The sequence below is a fragment of the Aethalodelphis obliquidens genome, unplaced genomic scaffold (genome assembly GCF_003676395.1).
Source record: "Aethalodelphis obliquidens isolate GAN/ISIS:26980383/991018 unplaced genomic scaffold, ASM367639v1 scaffold1, whole genome shotgun sequence".
Classification (NCBI taxonomy): Eukaryota; Metazoa; Chordata; class Mammalia; order Artiodactyla; family Delphinidae; genus Aethalodelphis; species Aethalodelphis obliquidens.
In genome coordinates this window covers 2,782,204-2,807,637 of record NW_020837945.1, presented here as the reverse complement: position 1 = coordinate 2,807,637, position 25,434 = coordinate 2,782,204, and the positions used below count along the sequence as shown (strand labels likewise).

The following is a 25,434-nucleotide window of genomic DNA, read 5'->3' as shown; positions in this document are numbered from 1 at the left end:
GCTTGTAGACGTTGGGGGAAGGAGCAGGAGACAAGCTCACTTGTGTCTCTTCTTATAAGGGCACTAACCCCATCACGAGGGCTCCACCTTCATGACCTCATCACCTCCCAAAGGCCCCACCTCCAAATACTGTCACATTGGGGTTTTTCTGGTTGGGGGACGGGGGCACAAATATTCAGTCCATAGCAGGCTGGAACCCAATCTGACTGGTGTCCTTATAAGACGAGGAAGAGACACCAGGGGTGCACTCACAGAGGGGAGACCACATGAGGACACGGGGAGAAAGCGGTCATCTGCAAACCAAGGAGAGAGAAACCAATCCTGCAACCACCTGATCTTGGACTTCCAGAACTGTGAAAAAATAAATGTCTGTTGTGGAGGAGTTTGCTGTCCCTGCACCCAAGGGCCCTAGGGGCCAGCAAAAGGGCTTGCAGCTCAGGAAGAGGCAGGACATTGAGGCAGATGAGGGACGTGTGAACTCTCCTGCGGAGGTGAGTCTGGGTGGCAGATGGCTGGCTGGCCCCTCCAGTTACAGGGCAGCAGGAGGAAATGGTTCTCATCCACAGGGTGACAGAGCAAACGCAGGAGAAGAGCTAATGGTAGAAGCATTACACAACAATGTAAATCAACTATACTCCAATAAAACTGGAGTCTCTTTCCACCCCCAGTTCCAGGTCTCAGAGACAATTTATTTGGCCATTTTCATTTCATTTTATTTATTTATTTATTTTTGGCTGCGTTGGGTCTTCGTTGCTGCGTGTGGGCTTTCTCCAGTTGTGGCGAGCGGGGCCTACTCTTCGTTGCAGCGCGCAGGCTTCTCATTGCGGTGGCTTCTCTTGCGGAGCACGGGCTCTAGGTGCGTGGGCTTCAGCAGTTGTGGCACACGGGCTCAGCTGTTGTAGCTCGCAGGCTCTAGAGCACAGGCGCACAGGCTTAGTTGCTCCGTGGCGTGTGGGATCTTCCTGGACCAGGGCACAAACCCAAGTCCCCTGCATTGGTAGGCGGATTCTTAACCACTGCGCCACCAGGGAAGCCCTGGCCATTTTTAAAATGGTGCTCATCGCCGTCATGTGGACAATATCCAGCACTTCTTTTTCTTGACTTATGAACTTTAGGCCATATCTATTTTAACAATAAAAATAAATGCTTGGGGCTTCCCTGGTGGCGCAGTGGTTGAGAGTCCGCCTGCCGATGCAGGGGACACGGGTTTGTGCCCCGGTCCGGGAGGATCCCACATGATGCGGAGCGGCTGGGCCCGTGAGCCATGGCCGCTGAGCCTGCGCGTCCGGAGCCTGCGTGTCCAGAGCCTGTGCTCCGCAACGGGAGAGGCCACAGCACTGAGAGGCCCGCGTACCGCAAAAAAATAAAAAAATTAAAAAAAAAATAAATGCTTGGGCTTCCCTGGTGGCGCAGGGATTATCTCTTTGTTAAAGAGATAATTCTTTCCCCATTGACTGGTCTTGACACTTGTCAAAAGCAATTGACCATAGATGTTAGGGTTTACTTATGGACCCTCAATTCTAAATATGTTGTTGATCTATACATCAATCCTCATGCCAGTGCCACACCATTTTCATTACTGTAACTTTGTACTAACTTTTGAAATCAGGAAGCGCAAGTCTTCCAACTTCATTCTTCTTTTTCAAGATTGCCTTGGCTATTTGGATTTCCTTGCAGTTCCATAAAATTTTAGGACCAGCTTTTCCATTTGCACAAAGAGGCTGTTAGGATTGTGAGAGGGACTGAACTGAATCTGGAGATTGTTTTGGGGGAGTACTGCCATCTTAACAACATTAAACCTTCCAATCTGTGAACAAAGGATAACTTTCCACTTATTTAGTTTTTCTTTCATTTCTTTGCAATTTTTTTGTCATTTTCAGTGTACAAATCTGGCACTTCATTGATTAAATTTGTTCCTAAGTATTTGATTCTTTTTTTTTTTTTTTTTTTGATTCTTTTTGACTTGGGGAATAAACTTTCTAGCCCATGAATGAACATGGGAGGTCTATTTATTTAGCTCTACTCTAGTTTTCCCAACAATGTTTTGTCAATTTCAGAGTCTGTTTTGTACTTAGTAACTGCTTTTTGAAAAATTTTATTTATTTATATTTATTTTAAAAAAAATTTTATTGGAGTATAGTTGATTTACATTGTTGTGTTTCAGATGTACAGCAAAGTGAATCATATGTCCACTCTTTTTTAGATTCTTTTCCATATAGGCCTGTACTCAGTAACTTCTTATACCACCTGTCAAGTTCTCACCTTGTACAACAAGCCTATTAGGGTTCCTGGTTATTCCTCTGCTTGTCCTTCTCCATACCACCATGTCCTACCTTCAGCTACGAATAGTGTTACCACTAATAACAACAACTAGCCCTGCTTGGGCACTTACTATGTACGTGCCACTCACTGTTCGAGGAACTTTACCTAACTTTAACTAATGGAATCTTCATAACTACTCTAGGAGGAGAGGTTGGGTGACTTGCCCAAGGTCTGCAGCTAAAGGGGAGCAGAACCAGGATTCGACCCAGGCAGTCGGACGCCTGCATCTCTGCTTTTCTTGCCCGTCTTGCAATGGCAATCAACCCAACCCTGGGACATGTCAGGTTGGCCCACATGAAACTGCTGATGTCTGACCATTTTTAACCTACAAAAAAAATGGCAATTTCATTTGATTCAACTTGTTAAAAAAGAAATAAAAAGACCTGGGATTTGAAGCAGGTGCCTGAATGTTTCTTCACCACATGCAGGTGGGGATTGTCTGAGTTTAAGGCTCTGCTGTGTAAGGTTTGAACACGCACGCCAAGGAAGCTCCAGCTGGGAGTGAGCCAAGTTCACCTGGATGAACCTGGCATCTTCTGAGCAAAAGGCCACAGTCTGTCCTGAGATGGGGGCCCCGTTTCGGAGGTGAGAGCTCCTGAGCTTACTCTAACAGTAAGTCCCAAGCGGGGGGGGGCATGGTAGGTCCCCCCGAGACCCATACGGTGCATCCACGTGAGTCATCCAGCCACCAGGAACCCGCCGCCAGGGACGGGTGCAGCTCTTACGTCAGGGGCAGGGAGCTCTCCTGACGGGCCACGTGGACTTGCAGGGCTGTGTTTTCAGGCCTGTCCTGCTTCCTGGAACAGGTGCAAGGGAAGGCAGCCACCTGGTGGCCTCAGGACTGTTTGGTTGAGAAGCTTCCATTACATAAGATGCCATAGGAGGAAGAGACCTTGAGCTTCAATGTCTTTGAACTTTATGGGGGAAGGTGATTGCGGCTTTGGACTACCCTCTTAGGGATTTGATGTGGGAGGAGGGTTACACTTTCTCAATTCCCGAAGTTTCAGATTGCTGGCTTTGTTCTCATTCGGTCTCCCGCACAGGTGCTGGGAAGCCTCTCTGGACAGTGGGACCGAGGCTCAGGGGAGACAGATGCTTCGGGAGTGAAGTTTCAGCCTTGACCTCAGGGCGGCCCTTGAGTTGATTACTGCACGGTTCTCACCTGTTCCAAACTTTCTTGGGATGAAGCCAACCGCCCATCCGTGGAACAGGAGGGGTAGGGGTACTGGGGACATGGCCTGTGCGTGACGGAGGGCAGCCTTGAGGGGTGAGTCCTCCCCAGCCCACTCTGGACCCCACCTGCCTCCTCCCAGGGAGCTGGGAGAGAGCTCTGAGGAATCCTGGGGTGGGAAGTGACGCCCCTTTAGCTCAGTACTGTGTTTCCACAAGGAACCAGCACCCATCACAGTGCTGCCTCCTCCCCGCCCCTCCCATGCCCCCTCCTTCCCAGGAGAGGAGAGTGGTGGTCTGCTCGGCGGAGGCCCTTGACTTGTCCGTTCTCTCCCGACTGCAAGACACTGATCCGTTTAAAAGGTGCGAACCCTGGGGACCAACTCTCCTGTCCCCTCCCCAGGTTGGCATTGGCAGTATCCTGGAGACTGTGCCTGTCCTGCGGACACAGGCTGTCCCTCAGGTGGGCTGTCCCAAGGTCAAACCATGGATGGAGGTGGCAGTATGAGTTCTACGGGCCTTAAAACCTACATTCATGTTCTCCAATCAGCTTTATCAGTAATGAAATTGATAAAGAAAAAAAAAATCTGCTGAGGTTAAAGCCCGTGGAGGCGACCTGGAACCTTCTCTCTGACCACATCTGACCACCAGCAGGTCCTATGGGCTCTCCTTCATTCTGACTATACGTGAGGCACAAGGAGGTACCCGGGACTGGAGAAGCTGGAAACGGACCCATCTACACGTGTGGTCACCTGATTCAACAGAGGCCCCCTCAGCTCTGCAGGGAAGGCTGTGGCTCTTTCCACAATAAAAGTTGCTGGAACGATGGGCTAACCCTGTAAAATAACAAGCGCCCATACACACAAAACGATCAGAGAGCAATCCTGCGTGTACCCTAAGTGTGCACGCTAAGACGATAGGCTTATGGCGAGGCAGAGTATCAGCAGGAACTCGGCAGCAAAGGTGTGTTAAACAGGACCCAGAAAGCACCGTCCACAGAAGACATATTGCTGAACTGGACTAGTTACATGGGAAGACATGCGTTCATCCCACCACTGAGAGGGAAAAGGAAGCCCTAGACCGGGATAGATATTTGCAACCTTCAACAAAGGACTCAGACTGTGTAAAGAACTCCTAGAAATACACAGGAAAAAGACAAACGACTTGATTTTAAAATGGGCAGAGACTTGAGCAGGTCATTCACAGGGACACGCAAATGGCCAATGGCACGAAAAGGCACCAACCTCATCTGTCCATTGTGGACGTGCCAGATGAAGCCAGGGACCTGCCAACCTGCCACTGCAGCCACTGGAAGAGCTAGAAGGCAAAGGGGACAGAGACCGTCTGTCCCAGACTCAACGGCCCCCAACACCTGCCACAGTCCAAGCTGCCCTCCCCGCCTGCCTGGACCACAGCAGTAGCTTCCACTCTGGTCCCCTTCCAGCACCCTGCGGTGAGACACTACTTCAGAAACACGAATCAGAATGTATCATCCTCGTGCTCAAATCCTTCCCACCACTCAGAACGAGCTCCAGGTCCTTCCCAAACTCACGAGGCCCTGTACAATGTCGCCCTGACGCTCTTTCCCGTGTGCTGTGCCTTGAATGCACTTTGGAGGACGCTGCTGTCCACCCAGCATCCCAGGACCCCTCCCTCTGGCGCCCCTCCCACTGCAGTGCTGAGTGGCCTTGTGACTTGCTTTGACCCACGAAGTGTGGAAGGAAGTTCACGTGTCTCTCTGATCAGAGTTGAAGAACCGGCAAGGGGTTTTCCTCCCTTTCTGCACCCGCGGGCTGGCCACGCTCCATCCAGGTGGGGCTGCCCCACCAGCCGCCCCAGGGAAGATGACGGTGCTGGGAGTCAGAGCAGCTGGCCCTCGGCCGACATGTGGGGTGACGGGGGATGAGGGCCCCGTGCTTCCACAGCACAGCCTAATGCCGGTCTTTCCTGATCCATGCACGTCCAAGCTCACTCCTTCCTCAGGGGACGCGTCCCCACCGGCCCCCCCTCCTCTTCCTCCTTCTGTTCCTCCAGCTGGCCAGCTGTGCCAGTAACAGGTATTAACTACTCGATTCATATGCCTCGAGCTGCAATTTCAAGTCAGCGGCGTCCAAAAACATACTGAACGTTGCAGACAAGCTGAGTCAAAGCAAGGCAAGGCGATACGCAATGATTCCATTTATATAAAATTCAAAAACAGGCAAAACCGTAATGTTTGGTGAAGCCTATGTAGATTTTTTAATTATTATTGGAGTACAGTTGCTTTACAATATTGTGTTAGTTTCTAATGTACAGTAAATGGAATCAGCTATACGCATATATATATCCCCTCTTTTTTGGATTTCCTTCTCATTTAGGTCACCACAGAGCATTGGGTAGAGTTCCCTGTGCTATACAGTAGGTTCTCATTAGTTATCTATTTTATACATAGAATCAATATTGTATATGTGTCCATCCCAATCTCCCAAACCCTTCCACCCCCTAGATTTTTAGTTTTGTTTTTATTGAAGTATAGTTGATTTGCAATGTTTATTCTTTTTCAGATTCTTTTCCATCATAGGTTATTATATCGAATACAGTTCCCTGTGCTATACAGTAAGTCTTTGTTGGTTATCTATTTTATTTTTTTGATTTTAAAAAATTAATTAATTTTATTTTTGGCTGCGTTGGGTCTTCATTGATGCATGCAGGCTTTCTCTAGTTGCAGCGAGCGGGGGCTACTCTTCATTGTGGTGTGTGGGCTTCTCATTGCAGTGGCTTATCTCGTTTCGGAGCATGGGCTCTAGGTACGCAGGCTTCAGTAGTTGTGGCACGAGGGCTCAGCAGTTGTGGCTCGCGGGCTCTAGGGCGCAGGCTCAGCAGTTGTGGCGCACAGACTTCGCTGCTCTGTGGCATGTGGGATCTTCCTGGACCAGGGCTCGAACCCGTGTCCCCTGCATTGGCAGGAGGATTCTTCCCCACTGCGCCACCAGGAAGTCTGACTGATCATCTATTTTATATATTTTGTATCTGTTAATCTCAAACTCCCAATGTATCCACCCCCCACCCTTTTCCTCTTTGGTAACCACAGTTTGTCTTCTATGTCTGTGAGTCTGTTTTGTAAATAAGTTCATTTGTATTGGTTTCTTAGATCCCACATATAAGGGATATCCTGTGATATTTGTCTTTCTCTGTCTTACTTCACTTTGTATGATAATCTCTAGGTCCATCTATGTACAGTGTTTAAGATAATAAAACCAAAGCGAAACAAGACGATGGCCACACGTGTTGAGATGGTCGATGGCCACACGTGTTGAGATGGTCGATGGCCACACGTGTTGAGATGGTCGATGGCCACACGTGTTGAGATGGTCGATGGCCACATGTGTTGAGATGGTCGTTTTCTCGAGGAGGGAGGTGCTTTGTGGCTGGGAGGCTGGTCTGGGCGTTGGCCGGTGCAGCTACTTCTTGACTGGGCAGGACCTACTGGGGGTTCACCTCGTAACAGTTCTCTAAGTATTGCGCGGTAGGCATCACGCAGCTCATTAAAAATATGACAATCATGGAGCCGGCTAAGAGATACAACACAGATGTGATTGGGACTCTCCCAAGAAAACTTAAATAGAACAAATTAAATATTTGTTTTCATTCATCCTTAACTCCTAGAATAAATCCCACTTAACTGTGGCATATTTAATATGCTGCTAGATTCTGTTTGCCCATATTTAGGACTTTTGCATCCATATTCAGAACTGAGACTCCCCTGTAGTTTTGTGTGTGTGTGTCCCATTTCTTGGAGATTTTATCAGTACCGTACTCATTTCATATGAAGAATTTGGAAGCTATACGCAGTAACAATTTGGGTCAATGAGACGCCAGGTGCTGGGTGTCCTGGGGGAAGGTGTCCTTGCTCTGGAACGTGAACCCTGGAGAAGCTGAGGCGATGCAAACCCCTACGGGGTGGGGCAGGCAGAGAACTAGAGCTGGAGCGCTGCGGGGACTTGCACACGGCTCCTCACGGCTACAGACCCCAGTTGGATTCTCTGCTTATCCTGAAAAAGCCCATCTTTGCTGGAGAAATAACTGGCAGTCTATGTGTTTTGGGTCAACACAGCCAATACATCCTTTATTTTTGTTGATGGAACTAGCTCACCGTATCTGCTGTTACTTGCACTGGGACAACGTGCTCAATTTACCTGATTTCTAGAGCTGTCCCCTCCTATCTCTCAAAAGGTTATGCAGATCAACTGGAATAAAAAGCCTGACCCAACAAGGTGCCTTCTCTTCCTGCTTTGTTCCATGCTGCCTGTGTCTGGATTGACAGGGACAGGAATTCAGCCTCCAGGGCTAGTTCCTGTTGCCACTTCCAAAGCCCTCTGAGAACCTAATCCCCGCGCCCCTAGACAGACCCCAGCCCTCTTCCCAAGTTGCTCGGCTGGACCCAAGAGTTCTCGGAGCACCTGGTCTTCTGAAGCGCCTCTTCCAGTTGAGCATCCTTTTCTCAAGTGTAGAGCTTTGCCTATTCTTGCCCTGAAATGCCAGCCGAAAATGCTAAGTGCCAACAAGCCATTTATTCCACCTTGCTCACTTTTGGCTGGTGCACAAGCGTGTGTGCAAACACACACAAACACGTCACAGCACCCTGATGGACGTGCTGCTACACCCCAACCCTAGGAGATACAAAAGGAAAGGCAAGGCACCATGGCTGATGGAGCCAAGCTTATTCCGGGCTGTGCTTTCCTGAGGTGGCAGCATGGAAAAGTCCTTACGTTTCAGGGATGCAAACATCTTACGTACACAAGCTTTAACTATCTGGGGCTTCACCACAATTTCTCTACTTTTGAATATGTTTAAAAAACTGAAATGCTCTTTCAGCAAATGATGGGTGAAATTTGATGAGAGCAATTAAAAAAGTCCCACTTAGCAAACCAGAAGTTGAGAATCTTATATTGACCACAATCCTATGTTGTTTCTTTGGAAAATTCTAAATGGTCTGAGAACCCCCAAGACTGGGAACCACTGGACTAAACAAAGCCAACCTCACTAGGGCCAGCCACGCTGAGTTCCGTGTGACACTCTGACTGCCAAGACCCCAGCCTGACTTTCCATTACAAAGGCTCTAGAAGCACATTTATAATACCAGTGTTTTGAATAGACTTTTTTTTTTTTTTTTTTGCGGTACGTGGGCCTCTCACTGTTGTGGCCTTCCCTGCTGCGGAGCACAGGCTCTGGACGCGCAGGCCCAGCGGCCATGGCTCACGGGCCCAGCCGCTCCGCGGCACGTGGGATCTTCCTGGACCGGGGCACGAACCCACGTCCCCTGCATCGGCAGACGGACTCCCAACCACTGCGCCACCAGGGAAGCCCCTGAATAGACTTTTAAAAAAGAAAAATCATTTGCTGCTTCATCCCCTTTTGGTAAATAAGGACTCCTGAACCGAGAAGGGAAAAAGTGATACTGCAGTGACCACACCAGCAACCCTTTCTCCAATATTAGCTTGTTCAAAGGAAGTGAATTTTCTCCAATCGATAGTGGTGGTGACCTCAAACACCAATGTTTGAAGTATTTAAAATGATTTTCAACTATTATATATATACACATGCATAGGGTAAGCTTGCTATACGTGTGTCAAAACAGCAAGCAAAAAAACAAAGGCTGTAAAAGTTAATTGAAGTAATTCAACACAACTGTTGAATTAAATGTGTTGATACCGTATTTAAGTTTGTTTCAGCAGCTGTTCTCTATTTGGTTTCAGTCTTAATATACATCGTGTAATATTCAGGACAAGAAACTTTTCCAGTAATATTTGGGCCCATCCTCATTACAAATCAATTATTTCAAGTGGCTTTTTTAAAAAAAAAAAATTTATTTATTTATTTACTTATTTTTGGCTGCATTGGGTCTTTGTTGCTGCGCGCAGGCTTTCTCTAGTTGTGGCGAGTGGGGGCTACTCTTTGTTGTGGTGCGCGGGCTTCTCGTTGTGGTGGCTTCTCTTGTTGCGGAGCACAGGCTCTAGGCACGCGGGCTCAGTAGTTGTGGCTCGTGGGCTCTAGAGCGCAGGCTCAGTAGTTGTGGTGCAAGGGCTTAGCTGCGCTGCAGCATGTGGGATCTTCCCGGACCACGGCTCGAACCCATGTCCCCTGCACTGGAAGGCGGAGTCTGAACCGCTGCACCGCCAGGGAAGCTCCCCACCATTTTTATAAAATAAAAATCCCCTTGGACCTGGCTGCTACCACCTTTACTTGGGCTTATCTACTGAGCTGCTCCTTGCTGACGTGGGTAGGTCCAAGCATGCCCAAACCAGTGGCAACACGGGGCAGCTTCAGGCCCAAACTGCCCTCAACGGCCTTTCACTCCAGACCTGCATTAGGGTGTGGAGGGCGGGGCAGCAGGGTTCCTTTCCCTTTACTTTGTAAGCTCCTCTTTCTGACTTTGGTGACAAAGTTTTCAAGACACTTAAAAAAAAAAAGTCTACCTATTTTTGGCTGCAATGGGTCTTAGTTGCCGCACGCGGGATCTTTCACTGCAGCGTGTGGGTTCTGTAGTTGTGGCACACGGGCTCTCTCGTTGAGGCACGCGAGCTCAGTAGTTGTGGCACGCGGGCTTAGTTGCCCCGTGGCATGTGAGATCTTAGTTCCCCGAGCAGGGCTCGAACCTGAGTCCCCTGCGTTGGAAGGTGGATTCTTAACCACTGGACCACCAGGGATCTTCATTTACTTTTGAAACTAGAGACTTTCACAGGAAAAGGTGACTCTAATCAAAGTTAAGAAATACAAATTAAAAATTGTCACGTTGCCTCCTTCAGATGCAGTGGAAATGACTCAGTAATTTCTACAACTCTGACGAAACTTAGATAGAAAATCTGAAGTACTGGTACAGACTCTTTTGCGAGTATGAAAACTGATTTAAAGATAACTTCCTAGACCACCGACTCAAAGTGCCACTTTATCCAAAATCATCTGCCTACTACTGCAAAAAAACAAAAAAAACCCAGAATTTCAACACTGCAAACCTGAACAAAACTAACGTAATCACTAAATCACTTTTTATAATTTATCAGATAAAAGCTGACTTCCATGAAACAAACTGGTCAGGGAAGTAATGTGTCTCCCTGCACTCAGCAGGCACACCTCTCAGGAATGGGTAAGAGGGTCGGACGCCTGCGGGCAACTGTGCTTGGGGCTGTCTTGAGGAAACACGGGGATGCCACGCAGTGCCGTGTGCTGGTCACCTGGAAGCGTGTTTCGGTTTGCCTTTGGGTAAGACATTCTCTTAAGAGGATCTCTGTGCTCTCAGCCGAGGCGCAGCCACGGCAGGATCCGGGACACGACTCCACGGCTGCCCTGAGTCACACTGCCCTGCGTTGCCACGACGAAGATGGTTTGGGAAGGTGACACCAGACAGGAGGGTTCTGCCGAGGCAGATGTGATCACAGGGCTTGTGCTCCTGTCCCTTAGTGGTTTACGACGCAGCCATCAGTCGGTGAAACAGAAACGCGAGTGCCTGAGCGCATCCCCGTGTTATATGCCACCCGTGCCTCAGGACACAAGGCAGCCCTTGGGGCAGAACTAGAAGCTCACGGATAAGAACCCAACACTGCAGGCTCCACGGACTGCGCTTGGTCGAGATCAAGTTTCCTGCAGACGCCAGCGCAGTCTGCAGGGCTTCCACTCCAGTCTGCTGACAGCTTCGGGAGAGAAACACTGGATTACCTGTTAACGTGCCGATCGCAGGAAACAGGCCTTTTTCGCACATGAGTTTTCCCTTAACCGGTAGGTGTGTTATTTATACGCGAAGTGCCTGATGTAATACCTTCACCTCAAGGGCTGATGATGTATGCACAGGTCTGTAAAGGAAGAGACTGGAAACAAAGACTTGGCACAAGAAATCAGTCACACAGGAATTCTGTATCACTACAAATTTTATTCAGAAACCCATCTTTGTTTTTTTTGTTGTTTTTTTTAAAAAAACTCCCATTATGAACTGGCTCGGTCAACCAACGACGGACGACGCTTCCCAGCAGACACGCGGCAAGAACAGCACGGCTCAGAATCGCCCAGACCTCTCTCGGTCTCTCGACCGCCTCCTGTCGCGTTCCCGTCCCCCGCCGCCACCACCGCCGCCGCCGCGGCCACGGTCTCTAGACCGAGAGCGACGCTCCCGAGAGCGGGACCGCGACCTATGCCTGCAAGCAAGGACAGAAAAGGACACCGTGGCACCCACACCGCAGCACGCAACATACAGGACGGGGGGACTGACACGTCTGAACACTGCAGCTCATCGCGCCAATGAGGCCAACAAAGGAGAAAAGTGCTGCCGATGAAGCCACAAGCTGGAGCTGTAAGATGTGCCCTCGTCTCAGACGGTAAGTGTCAGGGATAAAAAGGGGCACCTGAAGACTGAAGAGCTACGCCATCTTCTCTATCATATCCTCCTGTGGCGCCAACTCAAACAGCTGGGGGAAACCCTAATCCAGAGTGAACGGGACATACACACCCCTCACTCCACATCTGACCCCAGTTTCAGGTCCCGTCCCAGCCAAGCCGCCGCCCTGACACGTACGCAGCTCAGCGACGGTGTCCGTCGGGCCTGCTGTGGGTGAGGGGAGGCCAGGGTTCTTTTTCTCCTACGCTTCTTTTTGTTGACAATGAAACAATCACCAGTAAGGTCTGCATTTCCAAATGTTTGTCTGACAGGAGAGGGATGAGAATCCCTCTGGGGTCAGAACTCAGTGATCTGAGTAGGAGAAGAGACTCGTCACACTGACACCTTGGCCTTTTCTCTGCTTGGTGACACGACCACCTGCACTTAAGCAACAGGACCAGACACGTAACGGTGCCCAACTGTCGGTGGTCCATAGGGTGGTGCCCCCGCCCCCAGCCAAAGAAACCTGCCCAAGCCAATAAAAACCAAGAAACCCCAATGGAAATAGGCAGCACATAAAGGAAGTCCAGATATCTGAGAACACCGTGTAAACAAACCTAATTTTAGTGGTCACCAGCTTAACGGTTCCCTCAGTTATTAAGGTTTGATCTTGACCTGACGAGGAAGCCGTGTGTGCGTGGAAAATGTCCTTCAAAGAGTACATGTTATATTTTAAAATATGCACTACATTCTAAGCAGTGCCTTTTAAAGAGAAATGACACGAAGGCCAAGCTTTACTTGAAAACAGTATTTTGGTTAAGAAACAGTCACGGTTCACTCGAGTACTCACTTCTTACGGCGGCGCCCGTACAACTCCCGCCGCAGCTCCCGAGAGATGGGCTTCAGGTGCATGAAGTTGCAGAAGCCTCCCCGTGTGCACTCCCTGCGGGAGAACAGACGGGGTCATGTGGTGCGTGCCCCCCCCACCCCGCCCAGGGCGCCCCTGGGGCCTGCACACACCTACCCCATCTCGTACTGGCGGCAGCAGGCTTCTCTGAAGTCGGTCACAGGGGAGAGCTCGGCGTGGATCGGCTGGCCATTAAACCAGCGGTTGTTCAGGTCAATCACGGCCTTTTCCGCATCTTCTTCACGGCGAAACTGAAAAGACAAGGCAAAAACGTTGCCACCCACACCTCAATGACAAACGTCTTCAACTACTGACTCAACTATGCGTCACCCGCTCACAGGTAAAGTAATTCAGATGGGATAAAGTAATTCGGGTGGGATAATGTCGGACAGCAATTTAAGAACCAGCCCACCCTTTATTTACAATGAGTTAATTTTGCTACGGTCCAAGCTCATGCCATATATGTTGCCATGGTTTTCAAATTCAACTGGTTAAAAGAACACGTCATGATTTAGGCAGGCAATGAAAGCTTTTTATTTAAAAAAAGGGGTGGGGGGGAGAAGAAACCAAACATATAAACCAGCTTCTTCTCCCCAGTCCAACAGCCGCTAACCAACAGCTGAAGACACCCGCCGACCGGGGCCCTCCCTGCGCCTTCCCGGCACCCGCAGGCCGGCCACCGGACCCAAGCCGCAGCCAACGAGGGCCGGTCAGCGCATCGAATTCATGGACAGGGCCGAGCACGTGGAACTTCGAGGCTAGCGGCTAAGGGCACTAACCCTTCCTCAGCCTCACCTGCCGTCTCACTCCTACCTTGACATACACGTTCCCAACAAGGTGGTCTCCGAGGTTGTCGCAGACGTTCATCTCCTCCACCTCCCCGTACTTCTCCTCCATTTCTGTGAAAACCTCCTGAAGGGAGGACAGTGGTTTGAGGATCACAACAGAAATAAAAGAGTAACTGAACATAACTCACGTTTAGGCATTTTTATTAATGGAGAAAAGTCCTAATTCCATATACAGAGGGTGAACAACAGGTCAGTGGGTTTCAGTCAACAGCTCACCTCAAAAAATTCATCATAGTGTTCCTGCATCTCGACATCGCTCACAGCACCTGTGAACAACAGAAATCTTGCTGGTTAGAGCAGGGAACCGTGACTGAGACAGCTCTGTGCTTAAACTCAAACTGCTACATAACACACATCAGATTATCTAGAGAGAAAACGAGAGCTGCGTTCTACTGGAGACTGAAGACACTGCATTACACAGCCACTTGTTAAAATTTTAAAGTGTGGTGAGATTTTTAAATGCCCCTTATGACAATCTCAATTCTGGCTATTAAAATGTTAAAATCACAACAAGTTTTAATCAGCATCAAAGGGCCAACATTTTCAGAAAGTGTGAGGAAAAGGTTGACTCTCAAATTAAGAAACTTTTAAGTGAAAATTTTCTTCCTTTTTAGATTTAAGATACAGGCCAAGTAATCACACTGATTTTTTTCCTTTCCTTTATTAGGTTAAAATGAAAGCTGAAATCAGGGTAAATGATTAAAAGCTTATGTTCCTGACTAGTTTCTTTTACCAATTAGCAGCCACACAAAATGTCATTAAAGTTCTTTCTGATGCGATTAAAACCCAAATGACCGAAAATAAAGACTCAGTAGGATAATTACCAAATTCAATTACAGTATTTTGAACGCCCTCTTTCACATAAAGGGAAAGTTACAATGCTTCGTTGAAGAAAGCATTATTTTCTATTTCAAACTATTTTCATCAAGTTTATTCTTCATAATTCACATGCACTAAGTGAAATCAAGTCAGTTCTGTGGATAGATTTTGCAAATTTACATTCTATCCTCATCATCCTCCTACCAAATCTTACCATCACTCTCTAACGTTCTCTGAACCTAAATCTGAGAAAGCACAAAGCTGGTGTGTCAGTAAACTGATGTTCCAAACAGCCAGACCGGGGAGTGGCTTCGAGGCTGGGACAGCCTGTCTTTAATTGTCACCTTCCACAAGCCACCTCCTGGACTGGCGGCCCCCTCTGGGCACCCGCCAAGGGCGCTGGGCTGTGGCCATGGGCTCTATCCACACTGCGCTGCCTGCGAGTCCCGAGCTCGCTGGAAAACTTTTTACCTCAAGGATAAGAACTAACTTCAGTTTTTGATCCTGACAATGATTTAAGTTCACTTTCTTGCCACTGGAGTTGGGCGGGGGGGTGTCCCTGCATTTTAGTTATTTTTGAATTTCTAGGAATCCAGCTTGCATCAGAACACAGAACTTACTGAATGCATTAGGCAACAATGGCTACTCGACAGCTCGTGTCGATTTAAAAGCTATCGTGAACGTACCTTCTTCCCTGACCAGAAATCAAGTTCTAAACAACAGAAAAGCTAGTCAAGTGAAACCCATTCCAAGGGCAGATTTTAATGTTTACAATTTCCTTCTCCACATTAGAAAAAATGAGAAGACAGAAAATATTTACACACTCAAAAAGTTTTAGCAATACTGAGAATCAAATTTTGGTGGCTGTTAAAATACTGGCTATATTCTTAGAATTCCTATTCTGTTACCATATAACAGAATATCGTATTTTAAAATTTATGTAAAGTTCATATTTTAAAATGCTTGATGGTGGGCATATCTCATCTCCTATACTCTGGTTAAAATTTCTGAGTCAATCAAAATGACCTAAAAGGCAGAGATGAGTGATTAAAAAACTGTTCAATTAAGAAAGTATTTACACGACTCAATATATTTTAAATAAGTACCCAGTTTTCTTACAGAAACGCTCTTAAACTGGGGTTCATTTTTGAGCTTAATCAGAGCAGAGATAGCTTATTTTTCTACAGATAAAAGGGTACGTTAAAAAGAGCCAGTAATTTTAGGAAACTGATGAACCTAGCTAAATTGTAGAATCAGAATTGTGTTTAATTTGTACAATCTGGACCCCAGAATTGTAGTCTTTAGTACAGCTAAACTTTTATTTTGTAGCATATGCAAAACAAGAGTCCTGTGAATCGCAAATACAGACACAGAGAACTAATCCAACATTCTTCTGTCAATAAAGCATACGCATCCCCGAAAAAACAAGCAGGGCAAAGAGTGATTAACTGTCATAACTCAGTCATCTACTTCTCATTCATTTCTACCCCAGGGTAGGGCTGTTACAAAATTATTTAATCAGTCCATAGAGAAACAGTTTCTTCCACCCATTGATCTTATTTCTTTAAATAACAGAAAACCAGGTATTTTAAATCAAGGGCTACCAAGTAAATCCTGCTACCATCAGATTCAGGGAAAGAAATTAATTCTCTATCAGGTCAGCATTAGCGTCGAAAAACATTTAGTGTCTCGGCAGGAAAAATGTACCAGTCCCTCCCCTGCAGACACAGGCACCGTGCACGCACACACACGGAACTGGAAGGCCTCCCAGTCTGGGGCCAGCTTGAGGAGGTGGTGGCTGCTGGGACCATTTCTCCCACTGTAGGTCACCCTATAAACTGAGGGGCTCCGGGCCAAGGGTGTGTTTGATCCAGGTTTGTGGCTATCCAAAGGTACCTCGTGGTATTATTCTGTGATCTAGTTTTTACAGCTTCAAAACAAACTGGTGAATGAGAAGCATCTACCCTTTGGTCTGGACCCCCTGATTTTAACACGAGTCCAGGATGTGCGTTTCAGCTTATCCTCAGATGACTAAATTCACTCCACGGTGAATTTCAACAGCTGTAAAACTTAACTTTCCAGAGATAGTAGTATTTCTCCTGTTCCCCAAAAGATACCCCTCAGTAAATACCACATCCATAACTCAAATTCAGCATCTCCCATTACCTGAAGGAACCAGTAACGTCTACTGAATGCCCAGTCTAGAGCTATTCCCTACCAAGGATCCTTTATTTCCCAAATGTAATAAACTAACTCCTGAAGTCGGAAATACCTACATAAAGTATCTGATGAAGACGGGAGTCCACACAGGACTGGTGTTGCACTTGGGGTCAGAGCAACTTGGAGGACCCTACTTGGGAAACATTCTCAGAACAGTGCTCTCACAGTTAAAAGCACGATCTCCAAAATGGAGTTTAAGGGGAAAAAAGTCTAGTAAGAAATAAAATCTGAAAAACAATTTCAGAACAATTTTTTTTAAGTCAGAGAAACTTTCCCTGTCAGCAGGAAGAGCGTGCACACACACCCCCCCGGATGACGGCCAAGGGGCCGGAAGGGAGAGCAGCAGCGCCATGCTCTTGTCAAGGGCACCCTCTCCAGTCACTTTTTCCTTCCTAAATAAGTGGGCACGAGTTCCAATCTCAAACAGAGCTTTCCATGGGGTCAGTGGGACACAAGCTCTCGACACCTCTAGTGAAAGGCGGTCCTTGACACTACAGCGGCAGACCAGATGGAGTTGACGCTGAGCTCTGACACGCAAGCCCAGGGAACCAGGGAAGGAACTTGTATGAACTTACAGCGCAAACCGTCAGCAGACTGGGAAGAGTTTTGAGGGTTACGGTAAATGTTCAAGAGGGCAATGGTCTGAAATACAAAACGCAACAACTTTACATCATGGAAAATTAAATGTAAACACTCAACCGGTCTCCTGTGGCGATCGCTTCAGTCAAGACCCAGCGCTGAAAAAAGAGCAAGTTATTTTCTTTCGAAGCACAGGTGTTCTCTCTTAGTTGGTGGCTGTCGTGGAGCGCCCTGACACTGCGATGCAACAGAGATCCCATGACATGTTCGTATTGTATTTCTGTCACAGACTGTAAAAATTCTCCCTTTCGAAGCTCCAATCCAGTTAAGAATGCAAACAACTCGGCAGGCTACTACCAAAATATTCCTGTTACAGGCAACTTTTAATGAACAAATGAGAAAGGGTGCCTGTATAAACTGATTAGAGAAATACAATAATTACGTATCATGAAATCTCTACTTCCTAGAGGAAAAAGTATAATGGTGAAATAAAACCCACACTTATTGGGCAACTTACCTTATTAAATCCTAAATATTCCTAAGGTTTTTGATTTCACAGAAAGAACTTAATAATTGCCAGGGGTTCAGTCACTGTGAAGACCAATGACTGGCTGGTGACGTCTGGGTGTCACAGGGCCGGACCCCTCTCGTTAACAAACGTCCACGGTGGGAAGAGGTCCGGCCAGTGACCTCCCGGCCAGCCTGCTGAACGCAGCCAAGTATCAAGTTCTTGCTGTGTGCGCCAAGGACCTCCGGCACCGTGTCCTGTTTGCAACAGCTCTATGTCAGCAGCTCAGAAGCCAACATTATTTGTCTCAATTAAGAGTGGGCTCTTTAACACCATTGTTTTAAAAAAATTTCTCCAACTGTGGGACTTACAGTGTGAGCCGTCAGCCGTCTGTGCACTGTTTTGGGGATTACGATAGATGTTTTGAATCAAGATGGTCTGCGGGGAAAAAAAAATAAAAAGGGGAATTCTACTGGCTGCTGTGCATATATTAGACAATTGCAAAGAGACAACTTGTTTGCAAATGGCTCAACGCCTGCTGTTTGTTTCCTGCAAGTCAGACACTTGTCTTCTGAAGAGTACACCCAAACCATCATATTATGAAAACAGAGTTTGAGCGGTGACTTAGGTCAAGTGACTTAGGTCAAGTCAGCCAGCAACCAAGAAGAAATTGTAATTGTTACTTTGAGTAGTCCCATGTCACTGAAGTGTTTTAAGACACGGTAAATAATAGAACGCTAACATTTCCTCATACTTCAAGCTAGCAGACACTATGATGTCGAAAAAGTCACATTATAATCATATTCCCCATATGAAAAAAATTTTTTTAAACCAAATGCATAAGCCAAGTATATGCAGTCCATCAAGCTCTCTTGATCTCGTAGGAAACAGGCGCACCCAATGGGCTTCCTAACTCTCATGGACACCTAGCGTATTTACATTTTCTTGGTGGGATCTCTGTTTACATAATACAATAGCTTAAAACATTTGCTCTTTTCCAATCCTTCTTTTAAGGGAAAAAATCCTTTTAGCCCTTGTGCTTTAAGCTGGATGAGGCAGACGTGAAACCTTACATTGTACCGTTCTTCTCAAACTCAAGTTGTCTGAAAAAACAAACCATGTTTAAGTTAGTAGGCTAGCATTACATGAATCTTAATGTCCACATCACTGTAAGAAGCTTAAAAAGAAACCCACACTGAATTATGCTAGATTTACAAGCTGAACCAATAAACCACATGATTTAAGAAAATAAATATTCAGTCTCAACGTGTATCCAGAGCAGTTTTGTAAGTGGTTTCACAGAACCGGCCGCCTCCGCTTCCAGCTGCGGGGTCAAGGGCAATGGTCGTGCGGGTCCCTCAGCCGCAGGTCTGCTCTGGGAAACCCACCTGGGAGCATGCCCGCCAGCCACACAGCACAGCTGTCACCACACAGACCCACCCCCAGGGCCTGGCCTCTCTGCAAGCCACTGATACCGCCCCAAGTCAACCACTTCAGGACTCCGACGTTCCCAAAGCCAACCGCACTTGGTTTTTAACTGGAATCACCAGTGTGTGGCAGCTCTGATGGAAAGCCATATGAGCCCAGTGATCCAACAGGAAATTCATTTTAGCTCTCACTCAGGTCATCTGGCAGTGGCTGTTTAATAATAAAAGAAACTTCACTTAAAGGGAGTAATTCAGTTCCATTAAAATCACAGGTGGTCAGGATTACCTAAAGCCAACCAAACGAATCAAAACAAGATGTTCAAGTGAACACATACACCTGACCCCACCAAACTCTAACGGAATCACGGCCACTGGCCTAGTGAGGGAGATTTCGTTCATAAACGGAAGCACTTAAAATAAAATTTCAACAAACAGAAAACGTAAAGCGAATTCTCCAATATTCTGAATTTCAAAAGAGACATGTTCAAAGCTATTAAATTAGAAAATACTGTCTCTTTCTTACAACAACTGACTGACTTTCCTAAACACTTACACACAGTGGTTCTGAGCCTTCACGGGCGGCTTGAAGGAGCTCAAGAGCCCTCAGTCTGCAAAGACTGAAGTATAGATTCTTTTCAAATCCAAACATTCAGGTAAACACGGACAGAAGTTTTCTGTTCCTCCCAGAGGTGCTTTCTCCCTTTAATTCACTGGATCTGTTGCAGGGTGTAAACCCTTGCCTTTTCTTCAATTAGCCAAAAATAAACTATCAAAAATCACCATTTTTGACCGATCTGAACTCACAACATAGCCAAGCCCAAGGTAACAGGCATCTCTCAATTAACTGAACAGACTGGCCACGAATAACTGAAAGTAAATGCCTGTCTTCTAATGTCAACTTTCATTGTTCATGTTTCTAATGACATGATACAACTTGCTGTGTCCTTGGCTGGGGTCTCAGAGGGGACACACCCAGGGGTATTGGAGAGCCCCTGCGTGCACAGTGTGACGGCTCTGCTGACAGTCACACCAGCGTCTCCTCTAAGGGGGCTCCATCCACCTCTACTGCCTGGAGAGCAACAAGCAGAAAGCCAGCTCTGCAGCTACCAGCGCCTGGAGCAGAGGCGAGGGCAGCGCAGGCCCGGCTGCCCCTCCCGGCCCACGCCTGTTAGAGGCAGGGAGAGTGGTCAGGCAGTGAAAACCAGTCACAACCCATAAGTTTTTCTAATGAAAAAAACAGGGAATGGTGCTCTCAGACCTTCCGCTAGGGGTGGTTCACCTGCCTCATTCTCATTTAAACAAACAAATTTATGAACACAAATGGAAAATAAAACTATAGAAAAAACCCCCCTGCTTATTAACACATGGAAATTAACTGCCTCTGTAAAGTACATTAAGTTTTGATCATTTACATGAAAACGGAAAAAAAAAAGGAAAAACAAACAAACCTGGCTAAAGGTCGGTTTATTGTGCAACCGAGAGCATCTGTCTCCATGACGACATGCTCCAATTTTGAAATAAAATGAACAGTTGACTCTGTAAGGGAAAATAAGAACTGATTATTTTGCTGGGAAGATAACAAATAGATGAAAACATGTCATCAACATGATAAATGCTATCAAACTACGTTTCTTTTACTTCACAAAAACACAGGCACATTGTTTTTACTGGTAATAGGTACCTTCCCATATTTTAGAACTACTCAGCTTCAATTTGCCCCTCTAAAAACATGGTACTCTTTCAATGAAGAACACTCTAATTCTAACCTGGTTCCTCTGCATTGGAATCCCCTCCACTTTCAACTACAGTTGACCCTTGAACAACACGGGCTCGAACTATGCAGGTCCACTTATATTCAGGTTTTTTAGTCATTAAATCCTATGGTACTGCACGACCCATGGTTGGATGAATCGTAGGATTCGGAACAGCAGACATGGGCTGACTAGAAGTTAAACTCAGACTGGATTATTGACTGTGCAGAGGGTCAGCACCCCAACCTCCACGTGGTTCAAAGGTCAACTGTACTTCTCTATCGTTTCCTCTTAAACTGTATGTTAAGTTAATCTAAAACTGTATTTAACTTAAAACCTATCTGTTCTTTAGTCTTCCACGATGAAATTCTCTCTTGAGGACATCAACACGGTGTAGCGAGGGGTCAAGATCCTGAGTCGGCTACTAGCTGCCTGGACTTGGGCCAGTAGCCAGCCCCTGTCCAGGTCTCAGGAGCCATCTGTAAACTGAGGAAAATGCCAACATGGCACTGTTCCGAGCACCAGAATCAGATGCACCATCTGTGTGCTCATTACACGTAGTCGTTATTATCTAAATAATCACAAAGTCCAGGTTCCCTCACCCAAGACACCAGACCAATAGGAAATTTCCAAAAAGAGGTCTGGTTTCCAAAAGAAATTTCCAAAAAGAGGTCCTCCTGGTTTCAATACACTGAAAACAAGCTATTGGGGAACTCCCCCCCGTCTGCAGGAACTACACGAGGCCACCTTCTGTCCCCATATCGCAAAGCCCTCCCTTAAAAAGCTCCAATACTTGGGCCATCCGGATAAAATCAAAACCAGCACTCCAGCCAGCGTGAGAGCAATGCAAGGTGGCTTGGCATAACCCATCCATGATGAATTATGCACTCTTACTGGGGGCCCCATTCAAACTTAGACTCGCAGAGGGGGGAAAGTTACCCTGTAGATTCAAGTATTCAGCAAGGGCCACCCAGAGTTAAGGTCAAAGGGTCTCAGTGAAATCTGATGGACCATTAAGGTCAACTAGCCATTGATTTACTATCAGATGGCAATGTAAGTGGAAACGTCTAAATGTACCAGGAGAGGAAAATGATGACCACGTGTATTTGCAAACTTACAGGTCTTGCTTCAGATTATTTCACTTGAGTATATAACATTACATCTTCAGGAAGTCACTTGAAAATAAAGCTTATTTTAAGAAGATCCCAGAATAGACAAAACCCATCTCAACAATTAATACCCAACTATTCCATATAACTAAAACAACCCTTGGTCCTGTACTTCCAGAGATGACTCTCTTTTCACGGTGCCCAGTTAATTACTGAATTTAGTCTATCAGTCAAAACTTTTCTAGTGTGCTCATTAAACTATTGAAATAAAATGATGTAAAACACGTGATTTACTATCACAGAGAAGATATCAGAAAGGCTAAGCTATGCTTAGATTTAGAAACTGTCCATAACCTCACATGTGTAATTAGCTAGATATTTTTAATTGGTACAGACCTACATTTTACTTCCAGCTTAAATTGAAAAAAAAAAAAAGAAAATTAAAAGGTTAGCGGGAATCATCATCTTCATTTTTTAGGAGTCGAGATGTTTCCTGGAAACTAAAACCCCGCAAGTCTCCCTGAAATGAGAAACCTAGATTAAATACTCGTTTCCTGAATTACAGCCATGATTTTTACAATACAGCACCAACAGACTGAAATGTGGTTATTTATAGAAGGAATATAAAAAACATTGAAATGAACCTCTGAAGTAAGAGTTTCATAGAGCAAAGAGCGAAGACACCACCTTATGCAGCTTTTTACCAGAACAATGGAAAAACACTGCATGGGACATAAGTCATGGCGCACACTAACATAAGCTCAAGAGTGAAATTAACACTGCACGCTCTTCAGCAAACTCCGAGAAGCCTCTTTTTCCAGCAGAGCTGGCCAATCCATTCAAGATCATGTTCCCCAAGCTGCCGCCTCTGGAGCCACGGCCTTCGGGGCACACACCTCTTCCATAGCACTTAATACATTTTAATGTGTTTTACTTTAGTTATCCTTTACACAATAAGTACCCCCTCACTCCTTGAGTTCCTTGAGAACAAGATCCAAGTTTTACCCATCTTTGAGTCCCCAGAGACTGGCCTTGAGTTGACACTCAATTAATGTTTCTGGAGTGAGTATGACTGATGCTTTTGTCTTGTGAGTTTTGCTAGGAAAAAATATAACCCCCTCTTCCAAACAACACAGGAAATTCTAGAATGTGTAAAAGAAGACATTTTACAAGACAGACTGCATCCTGGAAAACAGAAACAATTTAAAGTGTTTGATCAAGTGGTATTGAAACATTATCTATAGCACCCTTAGGAGTTTATCATTAAAAAACATATTCACGTAAGCCCTGTACAGCCCTAAAGAATCCCAAGATGTTAACCATTTATTCAAAGAATAGATTAAGCTTAATCTTTGGGTTTTCAAATAAGAATTATCCTCCAAAATGTCTGGAAACATTCCCTTTAGTCTAAATTTCAGTGAATAAACTGGAAATTAATACGTGGCAAAATCAAAATTATATGTTTTACTTTTAATCTAACAATTGGTTACGAAAGATATACAACCTAATAAAAGAAAAAACACCCATCTTACTATTATATTGGAATTACATCTTAAAGTATTTTAAAATCAGATTATGTCTTTTACGGTTAGTTAAACCCGTAATCTCCAAAATACTTTTTCACATCAAATGTCCTTATGATCAGCCCGATCACCGCTTAACTCACACAAGAGGCTCGTGAAGCGGATAAAACCCTAACAGTTAGGACCCTAAGTTATCTAACGATTTAACGCGGGCGAAGCTTGTACTACCGCTTGCCCGACTCGACATTAAAAGATGAAAGTTGGGAGAATCGTCAATGCTGACAACTTCAGCACAACTCGAGGCGGCTTCCGCGTGCCGGGGTCGCGGGGGCCAGGGTCGCCTGTAGGTGGGCCGCCGAGGAGCCCCCGGCGGGAGAGGCCGCGCCGCCTGAGCGGAAGCCCGCCACCCGCCCGGCCCATCGCCCGCCCGCCCGGGCGCACGAGGCGGCGGCGCGCGACTCCCGAGGCCGGAAGAGCCGCCCGCCCCTCCCCCCGCCGGCCCGCCGGGCCTCCCGCCGCCTCCCGGGCCCCGCCGCCGAGCCTCGCCGCACACCGCCCGCCCCCCTGGCCCGGGACCCCGGCGGCCGGCTCTCACTTACTTGTCTTTCTCGGTGCCGAAGATGGAGGCCAAATACTCCGCCATTTCCCACCCGCCGCCGCGGCCGCCGACACTGCTGCGGACGCCGACGACCCCTCCCGACGCCCGCGGGAGACGTCACCCGGACGCGACGACTCTCGGCCCACCCCGACGGCCTGGAGGCGCTGCCCAATCGGAAGAGACGCTGCCTGCGCGTGGGCGGGGCTTGGCGCGCGTGAGGCACCGCCCTCGCGGCCCAGGAGCCCGCGCGCCGCCCGCCTGAGTCCCCTCCCGGCGCCCCCTCCTGGCGATCCCTGCGCTCTCCGGCGGCGCTCCCTGCGCTCTCCGGCCACTCTCCCGCGCTCGTCGCGCCACTGCTGAGGCCCTAAGATCCCCGCCGGCGTCCCCCGGTGCCCAGAGAAGCCGAGCGCGCAAACGGCGGTCAAGGAGGAGGAGGCGGCGGACAGCTTCTCCACGTTGTACCTGGGGCTGGGCCCGGGGCGCGCCTGTCCCGCGCGGACGGGTTCCGCGGGTTCTCAGCGGGACAGGCGCCCTCTGCCCGCACTTTCCCTTTGGGACCCCCACCGTCTTTCGAACCCTTCCTCCGGGAAGATCCCTCCTCGAGCACCACTCGTAGGCGGGGAGCAAAATCTGGGTGCCCAGCCGCCCCCGGTCCGGGAGGTGCGCCGCCTGGGCCCGGTCCCGGGAAAGCCCGGCAGGTTCGGAGAGCCTCCGATGCCCAGAAGGCCGGCCGCACGTAAACCCTAAAGACCGCGGAAAAGCTGGAGCGCAGGGGCCGCCGCGGGAAGGGGGCCAGTCGGGAGCCGAGCAGAGGTTACAGACCTACGGGGACGCCAGGTCCTTCCCCCAGCGCTACCGACCTCTGGTTTTCTTAGTTTATTCCGGTTTTTGGAGGACCCTCCTTTCTATCCATGTTACCTCCTCCTTGCCTTTTTTCATGTAACCGTCCATCCTTGAGGAGGCTTCATAGGATACGTGGTCAAGGTCCTGACTGCTTTTGTAGCTGCGCAGAGCTCCACTGTGTGGTCAACCCGTCCCCTGTTGATGGGCCCATGGGTTGATCCAGTCTCGTCTCCATTAGCAGTCCTGCAACAAGTGGCCTCCTGCAGGCATCTTTTTGTATTGGGGGCAAATGCACACCTGGTGTGTGTGCCAACCAAGCTCTGCAGTCTTGGGTGTTCATAACTCAACAAGAGAATGCAACAGTTTTATCCTGGGGGGAGGCCTATACAAAAGTGAGGTATCCTCGCAGAAATGGTTAATATTTTGGCCGTCTCTAGGGTGTTAAAATTTGCTGTAGAACACATTT

The 25,434-nt window shown here is 47.5% G+C and overlaps 1 protein-coding gene across 3 annotated transcripts; it reads right to left on the bottom strand.

Annotated features, from left to right (window-relative positions):
• Positions 1–11,375: 11,375 nt before the first annotated feature.
• U2AF1 (U2 small nuclear RNA auxiliary factor 1) lies at positions 11,376–24,273 on the bottom strand. 3 transcript variants are annotated; one of them, XM_027085642.1, is made up of 9 exons: positions 24,127–24,273; positions 20,593–20,680; positions 18,089–18,155; positions 17,206–17,272; positions 13,808–13,857; positions 13,557–13,655; positions 12,861–12,994; positions 12,687–12,779; positions 11,376–11,657 (listed from the first exon to the last, which is right to left on the bottom strand). In XM_027085642.1, exons 5-9 carry the CDS (start codon positions 13,835–13,837, stop codon positions 11,519–11,521), a joined length of 495 nt encoding a protein of 164 aa, XP_026941443.1. In that variant the 5' UTR covers positions 13,838–13,857; positions 17,206–17,272; positions 18,089–18,155; positions 20,593–20,680; positions 24,127–24,273; the 3' UTR covers positions 11,376–11,518. The 3 variants fall into 3 exon arrangements, with proteins under 3 accessions (XP_026941443.1, XP_026941348.1, XP_026941267.1); XM_027085547.1 differs by lacking the exon at positions 17,206–17,272; XM_027085466.1 differs by lacking the exon at positions 18,089–18,155.
• Between the last annotated feature and the right edge of the window lie 1,161 nt (positions 24,274–25,434).